At 29.6% G+C, this 20,676-nt stretch overlaps 2 protein-coding genes across 3 annotated transcripts; both read left to right on the top strand.

Annotated features, from left to right (window-relative positions):
- Positions 1-425: 425 nt before the first annotated feature.
- LOC123294975 (tetratricopeptide repeat protein 8) lies at positions 426-3,883 on the top strand. The gene is made up of 7 exons (XM_044876165.1): positions 426-816; positions 1,622-1,951; positions 2,225-2,364; positions 2,765-2,999; positions 3,266-3,440; positions 3,537-3,716; positions 3,767-3,883. The coding sequence occupies exons 1-7, from the start codon at positions 548-550 to the stop codon at positions 3,881-3,883; spliced, it is 1,446 nt and encodes a 481-aa protein (XP_044732100.1). The 5' UTR covers positions 426-547.
- Positions 3,884-7,563: 3,680 nt separating this feature from the next.
- LOC123294791 (AP-1 complex subunit gamma-1) lies at positions 7,564-20,676 on the top strand. 2 transcript variants are annotated; one of them, XM_044875941.1, is made up of 17 exons: positions 9,047-9,166; positions 9,573-9,661; positions 12,957-13,018; positions 13,470-13,611; positions 13,716-13,904; positions 14,377-14,615; positions 14,908-14,984; positions 16,134-16,229; positions 16,292-16,471; positions 16,914-17,279; positions 17,772-17,912; positions 18,111-18,313; positions 18,625-18,868; positions 19,127-19,463; positions 19,610-19,767; positions 19,903-19,995; positions 20,560-20,676. In XM_044875941.1, the coding sequence occupies exons 2-17, from the start codon at positions 9,642-9,644 to the stop codon at positions 20,659-20,661; spliced, it is 2,649 nt and encodes an 882-aa protein (XP_044731876.1). In that variant the 5' UTR covers positions 9,047-9,166; positions 9,573-9,641; the 3' UTR covers positions 20,662-20,676. The 2 variants fall into 2 exon arrangements, with proteins under 2 accessions (XP_044731875.1, XP_044731876.1); XM_044875940.1 differs by lacking the exons at positions 9,047-9,166; positions 9,573-9,661 and adding an exon at positions 7,564-7,771.

Here is a 20,676-nt window from a genome sequence, read left to right as displayed (position 1 = left end):
AGGGTGTCTCATCAAATTTTCAAACACATACGCTCGCTTAAAAAGACTCGAGACTATACTAAAAAAATAAAAAAACGAATTTGAAATTTTTCAAAAATGTCAAAAATGTAAAGGACCTTAATTGTAGATTGTGAGAAAAGCAACAAAAAGTATTGTAAAAAAAATTTTTGTATCTCAACGGAAAGCCGAGTTATTATGAAAAAAACTGAATTTAATTATTTTTTCAAGCTGGCGGAAAATCCACAAGGAAATTTCGGTCGACAATTCAAAGGTAAGCTTTTCTAGGCCTCCTCTACGTAATATCAAAAATTTAGCTTATTAGATTCATATGCTTATCTATCCCCGTTTTTTTCGACGTAATAACTGGATTATATAACCGAATCTGTAAGCGAGTAATAACCGTTAGTAACACTATACGTATCGATATAACGAGCATGGTCATAATCTGTTACTATAGCAACTTTACACGTGGAATATCACAACAAAATTTTAGTTAATAAAATGGATTCGTAAACATTTTACATTCTACAATACTAAAGTTACTACAATGAATCAGTTATACGAAGCCCACAGTTATTTCCGTCGTCGAAATTATCCAAAATGTGTTAGTGTTTGTACGGAACTATTAGAAAAAAATCCATACGATGAAGCTGCATGGGTTCTGAAAATGCGGGCAATGACTAAACGTGTTTATGTAGATGATTTGGAGAGTGAAGATCTTAGTGAAGAGTTTTTAGATGATGTAGTTATTGCAACAGCTCCACGTCCTGGAACGTCTATTAGAAATATTGTTCATACGGCAAATTTAAGTACTGGGTAATTCATATTTAATAAGTTACAATGCAGAGATTTTCGATTTTTTGCAATTTTTTTTAAGGGGTACCCCTTTAAAAAAATCGAGAAAATCGGGAAACAAAATTTGTTTTGGAATTTGATGAAACTCGATGGATAGGGTAATTTTGATCCAAAAAGTATAAAAATCAGGTTAATTTAATGATTGGATGCAGTTTTTCTTAGATATCGCAATTTTTGGATCGATTTTAGTCCGTATCTCAAAAACTAATCGGCCAGTCAACAAATGCACCCGATTTTTGTACTTTTTGGGTCAAAATTATCTTATATACTGAGTTTTATCGAAATTGGAGATTAAAAAATTTTTTCGATTTTTTGCAATTTTTTTAAGGGGTACCCCTTTGAAAAAATCGCAAAAAAAAATTTTGTTTTAGAATTTGATGAAACTCGGTAAATGGGGTAATTTTGATCCAAAAAGTATAAAAACACGGTTAATTTAATGATTGGATGCAGTTTTTCTTAGATATCGCAATTTTTAGATCGATTTTAGTCCGTATCTCAAAAACTATCCAGCCAGTCAACAAATGCACCCGATTTTTGTACTTTTTGGGTCAAAATTACCTTATATACTAAGTTTTATCGAAATTGGAGGTAAAAAAAATTTTTCGATTTTTTGCTATTTTTTTAAGGGCTAATTTTTTGATACACCCTTTGAAAAAAACGGGAAAAAAAATTTTTTTTTGGAATTTGATGAAACTCAGTGGATGAGTCATATTTCTATATAATCATAAATAAGGTTAAGAAATAATTGAAATATTTTATGTTACAGAAGTCGACCGCGATCTTCAACTGGTAGACCTATTTCGGGTATAGCAAGACCAAATACGCAATTACGTCCTGGTTCAGCAATAGATCGAACTAAAACATCACGACCATTAACTAGTTCGGCGAGAACAATACGATTGGGTACCGCTGCCATGTTAACAATAAAAGATGGTCCATTTATTCAAGTATCTCGATTGAACTTAAATAAATATGCTGGTAAAATTGGAGTGGCTAAAGCACTATTTGAATATTTATACTATTATGAAGGGAACATTCGAATTGCCATGGAATTAGCAATACAAGCCACACAGCAAGATAATATCAATACAGAATGGTAAGTCTGCCTAATCAATAGACATTCAAAATGTTACAATACACTTTAAGCCTCAAATAGCAGCACTCTTTTGAGATTTTTGAAGTTATACTTCTTTATACTCCAGTTCAGGAGGAGAAAAAAGACGAATTAATTGCTAACTTAACTAGTCATGTGACGGCCGAACTACTTTAAAGTAATTCCCGATAATTTTCAATTCAAAGCAAAAAAATTCATCAAAACTGGAGCTGTCCGGGAATACTAAGTGATAAAAACGTTTATCGATTAATTTAGGTGGTGGAGAGTTCAACTCAGTAAATGTTACTGCCATTTAAATTTGTTACGTAACGCTGAACAAGAGTTAAAATTGGCTATACAGTTGCATGATCACGTGGAAAACTTTGTGCGTTTAGCAAGAGTCTTTATACGTTTGGGTAAGCTTTTTTATACATTGCATTTTGAATTTTTTACAGTTTTGTGGCCATAGATTCGATTTATTTTAAATCCATTTTATTTATGGTGGGTAAAAATAGAGATTTCGACTAAATGCTTCATTTTTCGGCCGCTATTTTCGAAAAAAGGAATGGGGAAGGATCACAAACTAATTTAAGGAGCTTTTACTAGATGCAATTACAAACAAAATGAGCCGTGTTAGATCAAAATTGGCCAAAAATGAGCCGTGTTAGATCAAAAACTTGATTTTACTACTCTATAGTAGAGGTTATGATTTACAAAGTTATAGAATATTCTTCACGCTATTAAAGATTACCGAACGGTCGACACGAGTGCTGACGGGTTATTGATAAAGCAACTAAATAAGTGATTACTTTATAGATCAACCATTAATGGCAAAAGAGATATGTACAAATGGTTTGGAAAAATTCTCAAATGATATAACAATACTGACGGAATTGGCACGTTTACATGAAGTTATGGATGAATTGGAAATTTCTACAAATTTTTATCGAGACATTGTTTTTCATGATGCTATGAATGTGGAAGCAATTGCCTGTATTGGATTACATCATTTTTATTCAGAACAACCAGAAATGGCCATGCGATATTATAGGTAAAATAAATCAAATAGAATTCCAGCAAATGGTCAATCAAAAGCCAACATTATTTGGCTTGGATGACCCTCTTAGTTGTATCAGTATTATCGAACATAATTGCGATTAGGTAATTCATACTGATGAGGATTGCATGGGAGTCGAAATACTTATATATATAATACAAAATTGAGACAAACTTATTATTGAAATACTTAAATAAATCAAAACTAATAATTTTTAAAATAACAAAGAAAGATTGTCGGATATCTTGTTTAATTTTTAGGCGTGCACTTCAAATGGGCGTTTATTCAGCTGAAATTTATAACAATATTGGATTATGTTGCTTATATTCTCAACAATTAGATTTGACATTAGCTTGTTTTCAACGAGCTCTAGATTTAGCAACCGAACCCGAAATTAAAGCTGAAGTTTGGTATAATTTATCACACGTTGCTTTAGTGAGTTAACTTATTAAATCTTTACAACCTAATCAAATAAAGTAATAGATATTTTGTTTTCTGATTGAACTAAAAATTATTAAATTTATATTTCAGAGTTCTGGAGATACAAGTTTAGCTAAAAATTGTTTAAACATATGTTTAACTCATGATCCATGCCATGCTTTGGCAATGAATAATTTAGCGGTATTGGAATATCGAATTGGAAGGCATACATTGGCAAAAAATTACTTTGCTACTGCACAGAGTTTGGATCATTCATTAATAGAACCCAAAGCAAATTTAGAAATTATTTATAATCAATAAAAGTGTTTTTTTTTTGTTAGTGCAACTTTGGCTCACCTTATTTTCATTTTCCTTTAGTTTCTAAAGGGAAAATAAAGAAAACTTCATTTGAACATTTTGCAGGAACCTTTATTAAGAGTTTACAAGTACGAAAATAGATGTCACTGGTTTGGTAAATTTACTTTTTACAGAATACTGTATTATATATCTCGAATCTGTATACATAAAAATAAATTGCTGTGCGTTAGTCTCGCTAAAACTCAAAAACGGCTGGACCGATTTTCAAAATTTTTTTTTGTTTTGTTCGCTATAGTTCAGGGATGGTTTAGAAAAAAAAATTGATAACCTTTTGTTTCGGACAGTTTCTTAAAAAACTAATGTAATAAAATGAATAACAAATATCTTGGGTCTTTGTCCAACTTATTACTGTATGTCCGAAACAGTAATGAATCGTAATTGAAATGAAAAGGACAATTTCGTAATAATTAGATTCATGCGGAATAATTTCAGAGACTGAACGGAATGAAAATGTTGGCTCTTCAGTCAGATTCATAAAATATCTCGAAAATTACTCATTTAATGGTCAAATAAACACGATTTTGGTAATTTTCGGGTCAAAATTACCTTATAAACTTAGTTTTATCGAAATCGGAAACAAAAACTTTTTTTACACTTTTTGCAATTTGTAAAAATCGAAAAAATCATAAAAAATTCAAAAAAACACAATTTTTGTAATTTTTGGTTGGGTTGGGTTAGGTTAGGTTGGGTTAGGTTAGGTTAGGCTGGGTTAGGCTGGGTTAGGTTGGGTTGGGTTGGATTGAGTATGGGTGTGGGTGTGGGTGTGGGTGTGGGTGTGGGTGTGGGTGTGGGTGTGGGTTGAGTTGGGTTTTTTTTCAATTTTATTGATCTCTGTCTGTATATATAAAAATAAATTGCTGTGCGTTAGTCTCGCTAAAACTCAAAAACGGCTGGACCGATTTTCAAAATTTTTTTTTGTTTTGTTCGCTATAGTTCAGGGATGGTTTAGAAAAAAAAACTAAACAGAGCTGATATTAGAGTCATCGTAGAGTTACTCACAGGGCATGATAACCTGAACAAGTTCCAACATCAGATTGGAAAAGACAATCTCCCGCGTCTGACAGATGCGGAGAAAATTCAGAAGAAACATCGATCCACTTTCTCTGTTACTGCCCGGCGCTCATACAGCAGCGATGGAAATGGTTTCGTTCGGCCATAGTCGAACCAGAAGAAATTAAGAAACTCAGCGCTAGGCAAATCCTGGGTTTCAGTACATCAGTTGGTTTATAATAGCCACTGAAAAGCGTAGCGGGGATAGAGTGCAAGGGTCTATTTGGCGATGCTAGAGCATGGTCTGCTAACTTCCATACCCATACCCCATAGATGGAATTTGCCAATCACATTATTTTTCATAAACATTGGTTTGGCTGTTGATTTAGGGGCTTGCTCCAGGACTGCCAGATGGAATAATTGGATACAAAAAGGGAATAATTTTGTAATTCTCTGTATTCAGCTAGTATATAATATTTATTAAATGGCAATTATTATTTTGTAAATACGCGCCAGGATATTATATTGTATATTACATGCGCATTAATAACTATTCTCTTTCATTTAGTATCTTTCTTAATCATCTTTGACGGGTGGTTCTCACTCTGTTGCCAGTTCCATAGTAAATATTCAAAGGCTCTACTCTATGGTATTTACGCGTGCAATAATAAAGCTTTGCTTAAACTAGCTTCATCTTACCCACAACTTATATGTCCAAATAAAACCTTGAAATAATTTTACTACCAACACAAAAAATAACTTAATTAAAATCTAATATCTTGGGGGCACTTACTGATACTTCGATTTAGTATGGTTTTTTTTATCAATGCCGTTTTCCTGTGGTTTTTAGATTAAACACATTTATACCAAGAAAACATATGGATAAATGGAATTTGTTTTTTTGTAGCTCAAATAAATTTGAAAATGTTTATAATTTACAGAGTGCGCCAAAATAGTCACTAGCTATCCCTCTATTTATGAAAATAAGATATAAGAGAGAAGGGAGAGTTGTATTTCTCCTCCCAAATGACAAAACTATTGCAGGAAAATTTTTTTAAAAACATTTATCGTTTAGAAGAAAAATGCTTGGCTCAATTATATAATAGAACACTTATATACAGCGTGTCTACTTAAGTTGGCTCTATATGGAAAGCTTTTTTATTTAAAGGTTTACAAAAAAAGGTTATTCTTTATAAAAATCACTGCTCTCGAAAATATTAACATTCAGCATCACTTTTGTCATCGAATGTACAGGGTGTCCAAGAAATTTCCACAAATTGAAAAAGATCAATGTTAATGCTTAAACGCTCCAAAAAATGCTTATAGAGCGAAATTACTAATGCATATCATAACATATTATAAAAAGAGATCACAAAATTTTTGATTTCGCTTATCGGGCTAAAAAAAATAACTTCTTATCATCGGGAAGTTGTTAAAATTTCACCATTATAAAAATGATTATGAATGAATTAACCATATTGTAGATGGAATTAACATAACTTGAAATTAGGTTATTTAAAAAATTTAACTGAATTTTCAAACTAAATACATAACTCAGTAATAATTAAATATAATGTGAATCTAATATAATGTAATAGCAAGGTCGGATTTTTTTTAAATTTAATGATGTCATCAATTGAAGGTAAAAGTAAATTTAAATATAGGCTTTTATGGATTTAAAAGACATTAAAACGTTCCTTATTTTAGAAACAATAATTAATGGTTTAAAATTGCATAATTTCAATAATCCATTTATGAACAATAAAATCATTAAATAGGAGACAAAACGACTGTAACATAGAAGTAAGAATATAGAGGAACTTTTTTTGAAAGTTGATTCATAGAAATCAAATGGAAAAAATAGTATTGATAAATTTTTGTATCTGATTTCCGTGGAAATTCTAAGAATAGTTTGTAGGTTTTGAATTTAGATTTATTTTTACGAACAGGCAAACAAACAAATTTCCGAAGTTAATATTTTTTTGCTTTCGCCATTTACTCTCTTGATGAGAGAAATTTTCACAATTTCTGAAGGCCTTGGAAAAAATATATTCTTTAAAACTGCAGATCTCCTATATATCTTGGGAGTGATTTCTTGAACCGTTTCCCCTATTATATGCTCTAAATGGTCTACATTTCTAAACGATCATTAACATTCCTATCGAATTTTCTTAATTTTCGGATACTTAGTGCATTCGATATCAAAATTAAATAGCTAAATGTTAATATTTTCGACAGAAAAGATTTTTATAAAGAATAACTTTTCTTGTAAACCTTATAATAAAATAGTTTTCCATATATGGAGCCAACTTAAGTAGTCACGCTGTATATCTATTAATTTTTAAAATAAGCCTGGTGACTTTTATAATAAATTGATAACAAATATATTGAACAGGTAAAATAACAGGTAAGTATTTAAAATTATGTATGTACTTGTACGCGCACTGATTATTTATTAAAAATATCATAATCTTATGAATTTTTTATCGATAATGAAACATACTCAGTAAAAATTAATTTAATCTTCATTTCTGTTACAAAATACTACATATGTTATGGTTTTTTTTTATTTTTATTGATAAACACTTTGTATTCATAAAATGTTGTCTTGTGTGTGTTGTGTTAAATACTTAAAAGTTATTTAAAAATTAAAATTATGTTTACTTTTCATAAAATTTAGACTAATATATATTAAATAAGTATTTATTTATTTATGTTTTGTGTAACATTTATTAATTTTTTAAGTAACTCATTAACAATAAATATACCGACCAACCGCTATATGGTAAAATAAACACTATAATATAGATAAATATTTCTGATAAGGTAAATATTATTACATGCCCAGTGATAACAGTTTACCTAACAAACAAATAATCAACAATTCACTATAGACTAAGTAGACCGTATTTTTAAACAATCATGTATCCATATTATGAGCAAGAATGGAGTGTTTTACCGCCAGAATTAAATCGAAGGTAAGATTTATTACAAGTTTTTTTTAAATTTTAGTTTTTATTCATTTAAAAAATAATATTTACTCATAGATAACTTCATGTTTATGAACAATTTTTTCATACAATAATGATAATACACAGAAATATTTATAAAAAAAAATACTAGCTGGATATCCGTTCGCTTCGCTGTGCTTCACCTCGCTTGCTCTCGCTTATCCCCCTTCCATAACACTCGTAATAGGGGTAGGGATTGTTTTACATGGTAAAATATATGTACAGATTTAATTTTTTAAATGTTATATAATCTTGATAATGGTAGAATTAGACAAGGTATGCTCTTGCACAGGTAGGGTGGGGGCAATCTCTCTCGCACGGTATCCAGTTACCGCTATATTAGTTTTTTGTTTACATTCGAGCCGTCAAGTTGGTCAATGTTTTGTTTACATAATGCAATGTGTGTTTACATAATTATTTTTTCACTACATACTAAAATCAAGGATTGTTCTAACAAACGTATTCACGATTTTTACAACATTTGAATCAAGAAGCAGGAACAAGCCAAGATGGCGTCGACTGGGTATGTGCACGAACTGAACCAAAACTCGTCCTCTATCGAACATATCCTGTCTAATTCTATTATGGTCTTGGTTCATTGAGTATATCATTTTTACAGAAATCTTTTTATTTTTGATTCAAAATGATGCTCATAGATGGCGTAATGAAAATATATCTTTATAAATTATAGCTTATGTGTTATTCTGATGTATGAGCTATATTATTGTTAAGTTTCATTCTAATCCATTCAGTCGTTTTTGCGTGAAAGCGTAGCAAACAAACATCCTTACTTTCACATTTATAATAAATAGAGATAGAGAAGTGACAGGGATTTTTTAAGGTGTGTTTTCATGCTGTCGGTTGACGTTGAGCGTCAAATTAGGTCACGTGGTCAGTTTAGGCCGTGCTACCATCTAGACAAAAAACTTAACAACATCACATCGTAAAAAGCTGGTTTTAAATAAATTTATATTCAGCTATCGAATAGATATATAACAATTTAAAATATTGCATACAATTTTAATTTAAATGAAACTTTCCGAAGATTTATTTCAACTAGACGTGGAATCCTAATTTGACGCTCAAAGCCATCGTCAAGCGTCATCATGAAGTGATATATCTTTATAAATATTATTATTATTTTATTTTTATTTTTTATTATGCTTTTTGTTTTTAAATTTTTTGTTAAAAAATATACTTTGAATTTGAAACACTCATGCGTCAACGTCATTTAGACGCCATGTTGTATTTTAGTAATACCGATGAGTGATGATAGGATGATTAAAAGTAATGTCAAGTTTTTGACATAATTTTTTAAGTGAATTTATACATTTTATTTAATAAGTAATTATATTTATTTAGGTAAGATTATTTTCAAAAATAACAATAATTACACGTAAATTAAAATCATATTATACATGAATTTATATTATAAAACATAAGTTCCGGCCGACAGGTGGAAATTTGACCTACCTGTTTTGTCAACTCAATTATTATAAAATTTCTTTTAATATTTCTTAAAATATTATCAAATAATAAATAATCAATTTACGAATATTTCTTAAGTGTTTATTTACTAAATTGTGAGTAGAAAAATAAATTATTTATGAAGTAAACGAACCATCTGTAAGATTTCTCACAAGGTAGATAAGTGAATATGTGTGTTTTATGTTTTATAATGTAATAATTAATAATTACGTGTAATTATTTTTTTTTTTAATATTTAGCAACATGGCGTTTATTAACTTGAGTTAATTAATTAATGTAGGATAAGTTTTGGGTGTTTGATTCTACTGATTACGTTGCTGCTGGATACAATCACACTGAAATTACCAACATGAACGCTTCAGATCACGGGTAATCATTTGTTGTATAATTATATCTGTTTTAAAATTAATTCATGTAAACAATCATTAGTTTGGAATGTTCATTTTAAATATAGCGGGTGTTCCACGTTAAGATTTACCTTTTAAATTAATACTTTCTAATGTTTAGTACAGTAAAATAGGGTGATGAATAGGGACAATGAGGAAGCCGGAAAAAAATGCCGAAAATTGGAAAAGTCGGTAAACAGCACCGATTTTAGTGAAACTTTGTGTAACGTTAATAGGACCCCAGCAGGGGACATATAAAGTCCAATTTAAAAAAAAAAATACTTATTCTGGCTTCAAATTCGAATACGAATTTTATTTCAGATTACACGTATTCCAAAAGTCGTGTCATTTTTGACCCGATATACCACTATTTGGCACAAAAACGGAAAACTAAGTACTTACGGTCCAAATTGTTATCTAGGAGTATTTTTTGGTCATTGATTACGAATCTGATCTCAGATTAACGAATTCGTGACATAATCCGTGTAATCTGACATTGAATTAGTAATCAGTCGCCAAAAATACCTTCTAAAGGACAGTTTGGGCGATAAATAATTAGTTTGCCGTTTTTGTGTCAAAAAAGTGAAATTCTTGCCCAAAAAAGGCTCTGTTTTCGGAATATGTTTCAGAATCCGTTAATCTAATATTAGATTCGTAATCAGTGGTTGGTTTGTGCCAAAAATTTGAATTTTTGTTAAAAAATGGCACGATTTTTGAAATTTATGTATCTATCAAAATCCGTATTATAAGAATATATTTTTGTGGAATCATTTGTTAGAGTTTTAAAATGCGGCCCTGTAGATATTTTGTTTACATGGAAATTCTTACTCAAAATTCCAATAATGCAAATATAGTGATTTATTCTTGTTAGGATTGTGATTTTGTTAGCACAGTCTGCACAGTGCACAGGTTTTGATGGAATTTAATCATTAAATATTTATTATTTTGTACATTTTGTTTAGTTTTTGTTAATTTACTTAAACTTATTGTAATTATAATTTTAATATGGATTTCCAGACAGCTCAATTAATGTAAGTGTATTAAGTTAAAAAATTCGATTTTTTTGATAACATAGGCAAATTTTATCCGATTTTATTGGAATTTTTTTTGAAACCCACTAATTTTGGGTCATTCTTTTCAGCTGTGATATCAGTTTTTCGCTAGCTATCACTTATGTCCTAAATTCTGGGACTAGGACTCCACATTCTTGAAACCTATTAGAGCTAGGTTAATTTTGATCACAAATTTGAAAAGTATGGCCCAAATTTAATAGGATTACATACTTCGTTTATCAAAATTGGATAAAATTTGGATGTGATAGAGCAAAATTAAATTTTTTGGATTTTGATGACGTCATAAAGTTAAAAAATTCGATTTTTTTAATAATATAGGCAAATTTGATCCGATCTTATTGGAATTTTTTTTTAAACCCACTAATTTTGGGTCAATCTTTTCAGCTGTGTTAATAGTTTTTCGCTAGCTATTACTTATGTGCATAATTCCGGGACCAGGATTCCACCTTCTTGAAACCTATTAGAGCTAGGTTAATTTTGATTACAAATTTGGAAAGTATGGCCCAAATTTAGTAGAGTTACATACTTGGTTTGTCCAAATTGGATAAAATTTGGATGTGATAAAGCAAAATTAATTTTTTTGGATTTTGATGATGTCATAAAGTTAAAAAATTTGATTTTTTTTGATAACATTGGCAAATTTGATCCGATCTTATTGGAAGTTTTTTTGAAACCCACTAATTTTGGGTCCATCTTTTCAGCTGTGATATTAGTTTTTCCCTAGCTATCATTTATGTGCTTAATTCCAGGACTAGGACTCCACATTCTTGAAACCTATTAGAGCTAGGTTAATTTTGATCACAAATTTGAAAAGTATGGCCCAAATTTAGTAGGATTACATACTTGGGTTTACCAAAATTGTCATTGGTACTTTTGGATACATTTTAATGAACAGCTAATCTATCAATAATAATAAATAAATTTTTCATTACTTATTTCACCCCTTTAGGGGATGAATTTCGAAAAATTCTTTCTTTAATGAAATATCAAACTTTTATAAACACTATCAAGTAGTTCATTGAATTCTTGTAATTTGAATTTTAAAAACATAAATATAAATATATATTATATTCTTTATATTTATTGATACACATACACTTACATACTTCATTGTGTCAAATAAATTTTCTAAAAATAGTATTCAGTAGTAAAATAGTATTTGTTTTGTCAACATGTCTACATCTTAATTGTATTTACACGCTAACGTCTATCGTCTACCATACAATATATTATATGAATGGAAAGTGAAAATAACAAACTGTATGTACAAGGTCATGTTCCAAGAAAAAAATTAATACTTACAAAGAAAGCTTTATTTTGATTTGACTCAAATCATTGACTATTATTATACCCTGTATTACGAGGTGTCTACATTTTTCTATTTTCACATTAAATTTTTTATATGTTCACATTAAACCCGTTCGATAATATTAAAGGGGGTCATACTAGTTTTCTTGGCAGCCTAAAAACCGTGGACAAACGATTAATTGGAGGAAATTAACAGAACAGTGTTAATTTATAGTGTGAATTTTCTTTTTCTTCTTACATTATAAGTGTTATAATGTAAGAAAACAGTAACATAGATAAATATTTAGTAAAACAATTAAAATAACAATTACCAAGGTAAAATGTTAATATTTAATCTAGTTAAAAATGTAAACAAACGTAACAAAATCATAAAACTGTACACTTCGATAGCTGAGGCCAATATTAAGTTCGATTTTTAATTTTTTTGGGGTGACATGAAATTCGACCTAGACATTATTTATAAATTTTATATTTGTTATTACAGAAGAAGTATAACTTCTCTCGTACCTTATTTATTTAATCTATAGGTTCTAAAACGAATTATAAAACTACTATGTATAATTTTTTATACATATTAATCAGACGGCCAAGTATTAGGTGTCAGCCTGTCATGTGGGTGGGCTTGGTATGCAAGCTCGTCATGCGAGAACGCTAGTGAATGAGGCATAAGTTTAATATTTAGAAATAATGATCTAAAATAAAAAAATTGCTATAACTTGAAAGTAACAATCAAAAAATGAACATATAAACTTATTTATTTTTCCTAGGATCTACGGCTGAAGTTAAAGCCATTATAAACGTATAAACTATAAATTTTTACATAATTATGAAAATCAATGAATCTTTTTCTGTTTTTTATGTAAAATTTTATTAAAAGTTATTTTTCTTTTATTTCAGGTTCAATCCCGGTTTAAATATGGCCACGATAAAACAAGCCATCAATGAAACTATTGAAAGAGGTAATATTAAAATTAAATTATTTAAATATTAAAAGTAAATCGAACCAATGTACGAGCTTTTGAGTCCATACGAACTTTTAATCAACATAATCAAAACTATCTTAATCCATAGTTTCTATTCATAGGCCTAAGACTATATTTTTTTTAGCCTTATAGTTAATCCAACCCTGGATACAGCTGTTTGAAATTATGGTAAAAATCTTGTTACAAACATTTTCCTTTAATACTTTGGTTGTGTATAATAATGTTGGCTTTCATATACACAAACACAAACAAATAGAGAGCGCGCATTGTTTTATTTATATACTTAAATTTCTTACATTACCTGCCAATAAATTATTATTACATTACATTCAATATAATTTTAAGTGTTCTTGTACAACTAACCGTATTATTATTATTGTTTCAATATTTTAATATTTCTAATATAATATGAATTCTGATTTAACAGTGCGTATGCCAACACCGATGCGACTGCGTGATTTAATACGTCAAATACGTGCAGCTAGAACTGCAGCCGAAGAACGTACAGTTGTTAATAAAGAATGTGCTTATATTCGATCCACATTTCGTGAAGAAGATTCAGTATGGAGGTATTTATATTTATTTTATTTATAAATTTTGTTCCTTTAATACTTGTGGCTGTTTACAAATCATAAATTACAGATAATTAATTACTACTTTTGATTTTTAACAGGTGTCGTAACATTGCCAAGCTACTGTATATTCATATGTTGGGATATCCAGCTCATTTTGGTCAGTTAGAATGTCTCAAGTTGATCGCTTCATCACGATTTACAGATAAACGTATTGGATATTTAGGTGCCATGTTATTATTAGATGAACGGCAAGATGTTCATTTGTTAATTACAAATTGTTTAAAAAAGTAAGTACCATACAATAATAAATAATATTTAATTAAAACTTTTAAATCTTAGTATATTTATGTTAATTGATGAAAATTAACAAATAGTACAATATTTAAGAGAAAAAAAGTGTTGCAACTTTGAATTTTTCCACAGTTTTTTATTAGGCTAGGCATACACGTAACAGTATACCGGACTGATTTATTTGAACAGGTCACCTACGCAGGCGTAGCAACCTGTGCTGGTGATCAAAGATGCCCTATTCTCCCCCTCTGAAAGCTTTTTGATTTTAATTAAAAAATAAAAAGATACATTTTTAAAAGAAATCATCAAAATCGAAACTGCTATTGAGGACTTCCTAAGAATGCCTATTTTATGTATTCTTTTTTATGCGACTAACACTTTTTGAGCCTGCTTAAAAGATATAAAATGAAATTTGAGTAATAATTATTGGTATGACGATATATTAATATTAATAAAATTTATTTACAGTGATTTAAATAGTCCAACACAATTTGTTGTTGGATTAGCACTATGTACATTAGGTGCTATTGCATCGCCAGAAATGGCTCGTGATTTAGCTGCAGAAGTAGAACGATTAATGAAATCACCAAATGGTTATATACGGAAAAAAGCAGCGTTATGTGCATTTCGTATAATCAAACGTGTACCCGAATTAATGGAAATATTCCTTCCAGCAGCACGATCTTTACTTACTGATAAAACACATGGTATGCTATAAATATTATTATTTTATTTAACTTTTACTCCAGAAACATAGTTATTGAAATAATTACCACGATACTCGAAATAAAATTGTATATTAAGAAATTTTATTTAAAAAAATATAATTAAAAAACATACAATAGATTTATATTTCGATTGCAACACAACCATCGTTAGTAGCTAAATTTACCAGTTCCCATAAAAATCAGCTGACAAGGAGTCAATTCCTTGGTTATACTGTTTTTTTTTTCGGTTTTATTTCCTCGATTAAACATGACTTTTTTTAAACAATTGTAGGTGTTTTAATTACTGGTGTTACTCTTATTACGGAAATGTGTGATGCAAGTCCTGATACATTAAATCATTTTAAAAAGGTAAGTTTGATAAGTACATTCAAACAGAACAGAACTGATATTTTATAAAATTTTTAAAGTCTTTAAATAGATATTATAAAGCGTGTGGTGTGCATGTTAGATGATTTTGTTTTTTAAAACATTCTAATTCTAACAATAAATTAATTATCTTTTGAATCGCGTGCGTGTCCAGGAGTCTGATATTAGCGAGGTATGGCCATTGTAAGCGCCTCTAAAATAATTCATATTGTTATCTTGAATATTGTCGTGTAATTTTTTGGAGGCTGCATGGCTTGTATATAAATAATATGCGTTTTACATTTTCAGATTATCTAACAATCCATATTTTTTCTTTTTTCATAAATTCTGCTTTCTTTTTGTTCATAAAATAATATTTTATTGATCGTAGATACTTTATTGATCGTATTTCATGTTATTGGACTGCATGGAATGAGTTATTTATTTTACTAATTAGTTTTATTATTTTAACAATCAAAGATTGGAGATATTCTCGACCTAACGCAACCAGGTTGCACAATAGGGAATATTCATGTATTTTTTTGATATTTTTAATTCATTGTTTACACCGTTATAACAAAGTAAAAAATATAAATAAATTTGACAAGCCCGTACTTTGATGTCACGTCCGTATAAAAATTTGAATTTCCGTTTTAGAAATTTTTAAATGTCCTCACTGAATTTGTACTTTTATTAATTAATTTTAACTAATTAAAAAGATATTAATTGCTAAAATAATGGTTTAGTTGAAATGTCCAGTCATTAAAGTTACGGAAGAAAAATTATTTGAACCAAATTTAAATTTCATGAATATTCCCTATTATGTTTGGCATAAGTATGCTTTTTTTGAAATTGTCAATGATAGTTTTAATATGTGGCAGAATCCGTGTAATATGACATCGGATATTCGTATTCAACGATCAAAAATATCTACTAAATGACAATTTTAAACCAAAATAAGAATTTCAAAAAAATTTTGGGCTACATATGCAAATTTTCAAAACATTTTGCTAAAAAAAAAACCTGAGCGTTTTTGTACTTATAATTTATTAAAAGACACTTTTCTCTTGATGTTTAATTTTAATAATGTTTTAAGAAGTAAAACTTTGTAAAATAATTTTTGTAAATATTTATAATAAAAATAAATTTTAGATTGTTCCTAATTTGGTGCGAATAATGAAAAATTTAGTATTGGCCGGTTATTCACCAGAACATGATGTGTCTGGTGTAAGCGATCCATTTTTACAGGTAAATATATCAAATACTATTCAAATATTCATTTAACTGCACCGACTTGTAATGATTTTTAGGTTAAAATATTAAGATTATTACGAGTATTAGGCAGAAATGATGCAGATGCATCAGAAGCCATGAATGATATATTAGCACAGGTTGCAACAAACACTGAAACCAGTAAAAATGTAGGTAACACTATACTTTACGAAACAGTATTGTCAATTATGGATATCAAATCTGAAAGTGGACTTAGGGTAAGTTTATCGAATTATCATTTTATAAGAAAAGTGTTGTATTACTCAAATTTGTAAGGGAAAAATCTACTGTGTTGGTGAAAACATCTTTAAAGTAAAAACAAACACTATAGAAGGGCGTGTTATATTAACATGTGGGAGGGAACTAAGTGTGGATCGAGCCCTCAAAATAGGTGATGGGCATGGCACATCTACTCGAAAGTTAGTCAAATGTGAATCGGACTATTAATTCATTATTTTGTTTTAAACATAATCTAAAAGTAATAATTAATAATTATTACTTTTTCATAATTTCGATTCGAACTTATTTGGTATATATCCTTCAAAAAGCTAGCAACTGACCTCTCTTTCTATAAAAATACAACACTTACACTTATTAAATTATTAATTAAATTAAAAATAATGATTGTTTATAATAAAAATATAAATTGTAATTGTATAGGTATTGGCCGTAAATATACTTGGACGTTTTCTATTAAATAACGATAAAAATATTCGATATGTGGCATTAAATACTTTATTAAAAACAGTTTATATCGATACATCAGCTGTACAAAGACATCGATCAACAATATTAGAATGTTTAAAAGATCCAGATGTATCAATACGAAAACGTGCAATGGATTTAAGTTTTGCACTTGTAAATACACAAAATATTAGAATTATTATGAAGGAATTATTAGTTTTTTTAGAAAGGGCTGATCCTGATTTTAAAGCACAATGTTCATCCAATATTGTTTTATCAGCTGAACGATTCTCACCAAATAAAAAATGGCATTTAGATACATTATTAAAAGTATTAGTTGCTGTAAGTATTCAATTGATTTATTTTTAATACAATACGAGGTATGTGAAGGTATAAGACAATCAAATAGCCCTAAAATCCTTCAGCTTAGTCTATCTAGCTTCAAAGGTAGCACAGGACTGCCATACGTCCTTAAATGAGTTGGCGGAACAAATAATTGTAAATCTGGTATGCGTACTTGGATACAGGGACAATCCACGAAATTGTGAAGCGAGGTTACTAGAAATGGCACATTCCTGTCGAAGTTCTGTCACTGTCACTTGCCATGAGGAGATGGATTTACTTGAGCCAGCTTAATGACCTCTTCGGCCTTAAGTTCGTTGACTTCAAAGCGCTCCTGGTGTTCCTTAACAGTTCCAAATGATTCATGGAGTAATGAGCCGGGGATGGGTTAATCCTTTTTTTGGTATTATAACGGACCCTATGGTCTAAGTTTGTCCCACTCCAGAACAATCACTCTATATTTAAGTTATTTATCAATTGTTTTTCTTTTAGGCAGGAAATTATGTTCGAGATGATGTTATTTCATCGACGATACAGTTAATATCAGAAACAACTGCGTTGCAACCATATATCGTGGGACAATTGTGGAATGCCTTAGCTGCAGATCAAGCAGATAAACAACCGTTGACCCAGGTAAAAACCAGACACTCGAAAACTTAATTCAAAAAATTAACTAACTACAAAATTCTTAAGGATGTACGAGCACCAAGGCAATTTGAAATAAGATACAAATAATTTCAACCCTAAATCTAAAAGTGCTGCCTTGGTGGTCGTACTACCTTAAAAGATTACATGACTAATGAAGTGATTAAAAGTACAATGTGTTTGTAGGTAGCTGCATGGGCAATTGGTGAATATGGTGATTGTTTATTAGAAGCAAATGCTTTAGATGGTGATACAGTACGACCTAGTGAATTAGAAGTCATTGATGTTTATCAAAAATTATTATGGTCTCCACAACATTCTATTGTTACCAAACAATATGCTTTAATGTCATTGACTAAACTTAGTACGAGATTCACTACAGTTAACGAGTAAGTTTACTTTTATTACACTTAAAGGGATCCTTTCGCCGTCCTTTTTTATAATAGTTTATCTATAGTAATGAAAGCATGAGATTCGATAAAAGTTTTCCTAAAATATAAAACTATTGATTAATTATGTCCTATATACAGTGGAACTCCATATTCTTTTTCAAAAAGTTCCGGGCTACACAGGGGTTTGTGTTGCAAGTACTTAATAGTCCGACAAATTCGATAATTCGACAGTGCGCCTTGCAAAACGTTTATCGAATTACACACGATTCCACTCTGTATTAAAATAAATGATTTGTAATGATTTTTAGTAAAATACAACAAATTATCAGTTCATTTGGTTGTTCATTACATATCGAACTTCAACAACGTGGTGTTGAGTTCACACAATTGTTTGGTAAACATGCAACATTACGGCCAGCATTATTAGAACGTATGCCACCAATGGAAGTCACTAGAAGACCGTCCGATACTGTGGAACCAGTTGGTGATGTTGAAGAGGAATCATCACAGCCAGAAAGTCCGATTAGAACTAACACACAAACGTCTGATTCGGTAAGATATTCTTTTTTTTTTATAGCTCGTTCTCAAGGAGGACACAGATGACTTTTGGTCTAAGTGCTAGCGACGCTCTTGCGTCCACTTCCTGGTAAAAAGCACCATTTGGCTCCATATAACTTTTGATCTAGAGAATGAACAAAGCTTAATTTCATCGAAGTCGGTGCCATATATCAAACTTAAGAGATTTAAGTTGTTTTTTTTTCTCGTATAATAAAAATTAGAATGTTTACGATATTTTCTTTTGATTTCCAGAATGCGTTATTAGATTTATTAGGTACAGATACATCAGAATTTACTAGTTCTCATGTTGATAAAGTATCTAGTCAAGCAATCAGTTCAAGTAATACACAAGACTTATTGGATTTACTTGGTGGTTTGGACATATCATCATCAGCTGGACCTCCACCATTAACTACACCATCATTAACTACAATTACAACAACAAGTGATAATAATTTAGGACTTATGAATAATATTACAAATAATAATAATACAACATTATTTAATAATACAACTAATTCCAATTTCTTAATGGATGGTATATTTAATTCAGCGCAACAGCAACAGCAGTCCAGTCCAATACCAAATGGTAACAAGCTTTTTATTTTTAAATATTATCAGATAAATAAGTTAGTAGGGGAGCCCTTGATGTTAAATGTGTAATAATTTGAACGTTGTCAAGATCTATTGAATTTTGTCGCTTAGAAGTATTTATTTTTTGATTTTCTTTTATAGATTTACCTACGATAACAGCATTTGAAAAGTCTGGTTTAAAAATAGTATTTAGTCTTGAAAAGACAGCTGAACCTGATACTGTACTAGTAAATATGGCAGCATTTAATAGTACATTAGAACCAATGACTGATTTTTTGTTCCAAGCTGCTGTACCTAAGGTATGTGTATTCGTTACTCATTATAAAATATTCATTCCTTGATTAAAAACACAAAATTTTCCACTGGAAGCGCTGGCGTTGATTTTATTGCCCATACCATGCGGTATTTTATATTGATTAATTTTTTGTTTATAGGCATTCCAACTTCAAATGATGTCTCCGTCTAGTGTTGTAGTTATTCCAAATGGACATTTAACTCAAGTAATGAGAGTCACTAATCCAAATAAGGTAAATCATTTATTTTATAGCTTCAAATTTTTAGTGTTGATTTGTTTTTTAGTTAATACAATAGGGAATATTCATGTATTTTTTTTATATTTTTAATTCATTGTTCACACCGTTATAACAAAGTAAAAAATATAAATATTGCTTAAAAATACTGTATTTAAGTGTAAAAAAATATTTAAAATACATTATAATTTTGAGATATTTAAACGCAGTTTTTGGCGCTCTCTGTTGATGACGTATAAATACGTAAACTGTCAATTGGTGACAGTTCAATGTATAATTTACACTTTAAAAAAATGAATTTACAACACAGAATTTACACTCGTTATCATTAAGTTTTCTAATACAGAGCCGCCGTCCGTATAAAAATTTGAATTTCCGTTTTAGAAATTTTTAAATGCCCTCAATGAATTTGTACTTTTATTAATTAATTTTAAGTTACGGAAGAAAAATATTTGAACCAAATTTAAATTTCATGAATATTCCCTATTGCCTAGTTTACTAGTTGACTAGTCACGTGACGGCCGGACTACTTTAATATAAAATTATATTTTTAATTTACAGTCTGCCTTACGAATGCGTATTCGATTATCGTATACAGTGAATGGTGCACAAGTTCAAGAACAAGCTGAAGTAAATAATTTTCCAACGGATACGTGGAATTAAAACAACAAACAAACA

The sequence above is a fragment of the Chrysoperla carnea genome, chromosome 3, assembly GCF_905475395.1.
Source record: "Chrysoperla carnea chromosome 3, inChrCarn1.1, whole genome shotgun sequence".
NCBI lineage: Eukaryota > Metazoa > Arthropoda > Insecta > Neuroptera > Chrysopidae > Chrysoperla > Chrysoperla carnea.
This window is presented reverse-complemented; position numbering and strand designations above follow the sequence as displayed.

Coding starts and splice junctions, on each gene's coding strand:
- LOC123294975 (XM_044876165.1), top strand. CDS start 548: ATGAATCAGTTATACGAAGCCCACAGTTATTTCCGTCGTCGAAATTAT. Junction 817..1,621: donor ACGGCAAATTTAAGTACTGG/GTAATTCATATT, acceptor TTTATGTTACAG/AAGTCGACCGCGATCTTCAA. Junction 3,441..3,536: donor ATTTATCACACGTTGCTTTA/GTGAGTTAACTT, acceptor TTTATATTTCAG/AGTTCTGGAGATACAAGTTT.
- LOC123294791 (XM_044875940.1), top strand. CDS start 7,716: ATGTATCCATATTATGAGCAAGAATGGAGTGTTTTACCGCCAGAATTA. Junction 16,230..16,291: donor TAAGCGATCCATTTTTACAG/GTAAATATATCA, acceptor AATGATTTTTAG/GTTAAAATATTAAGATTATT. Junction 17,280..17,771: donor TATTAAAAGTATTAGTTGCT/GTAAGTATTCAA, acceptor TTTTTCTTTTAG/GCAGGAAATTATGTTCGAGA.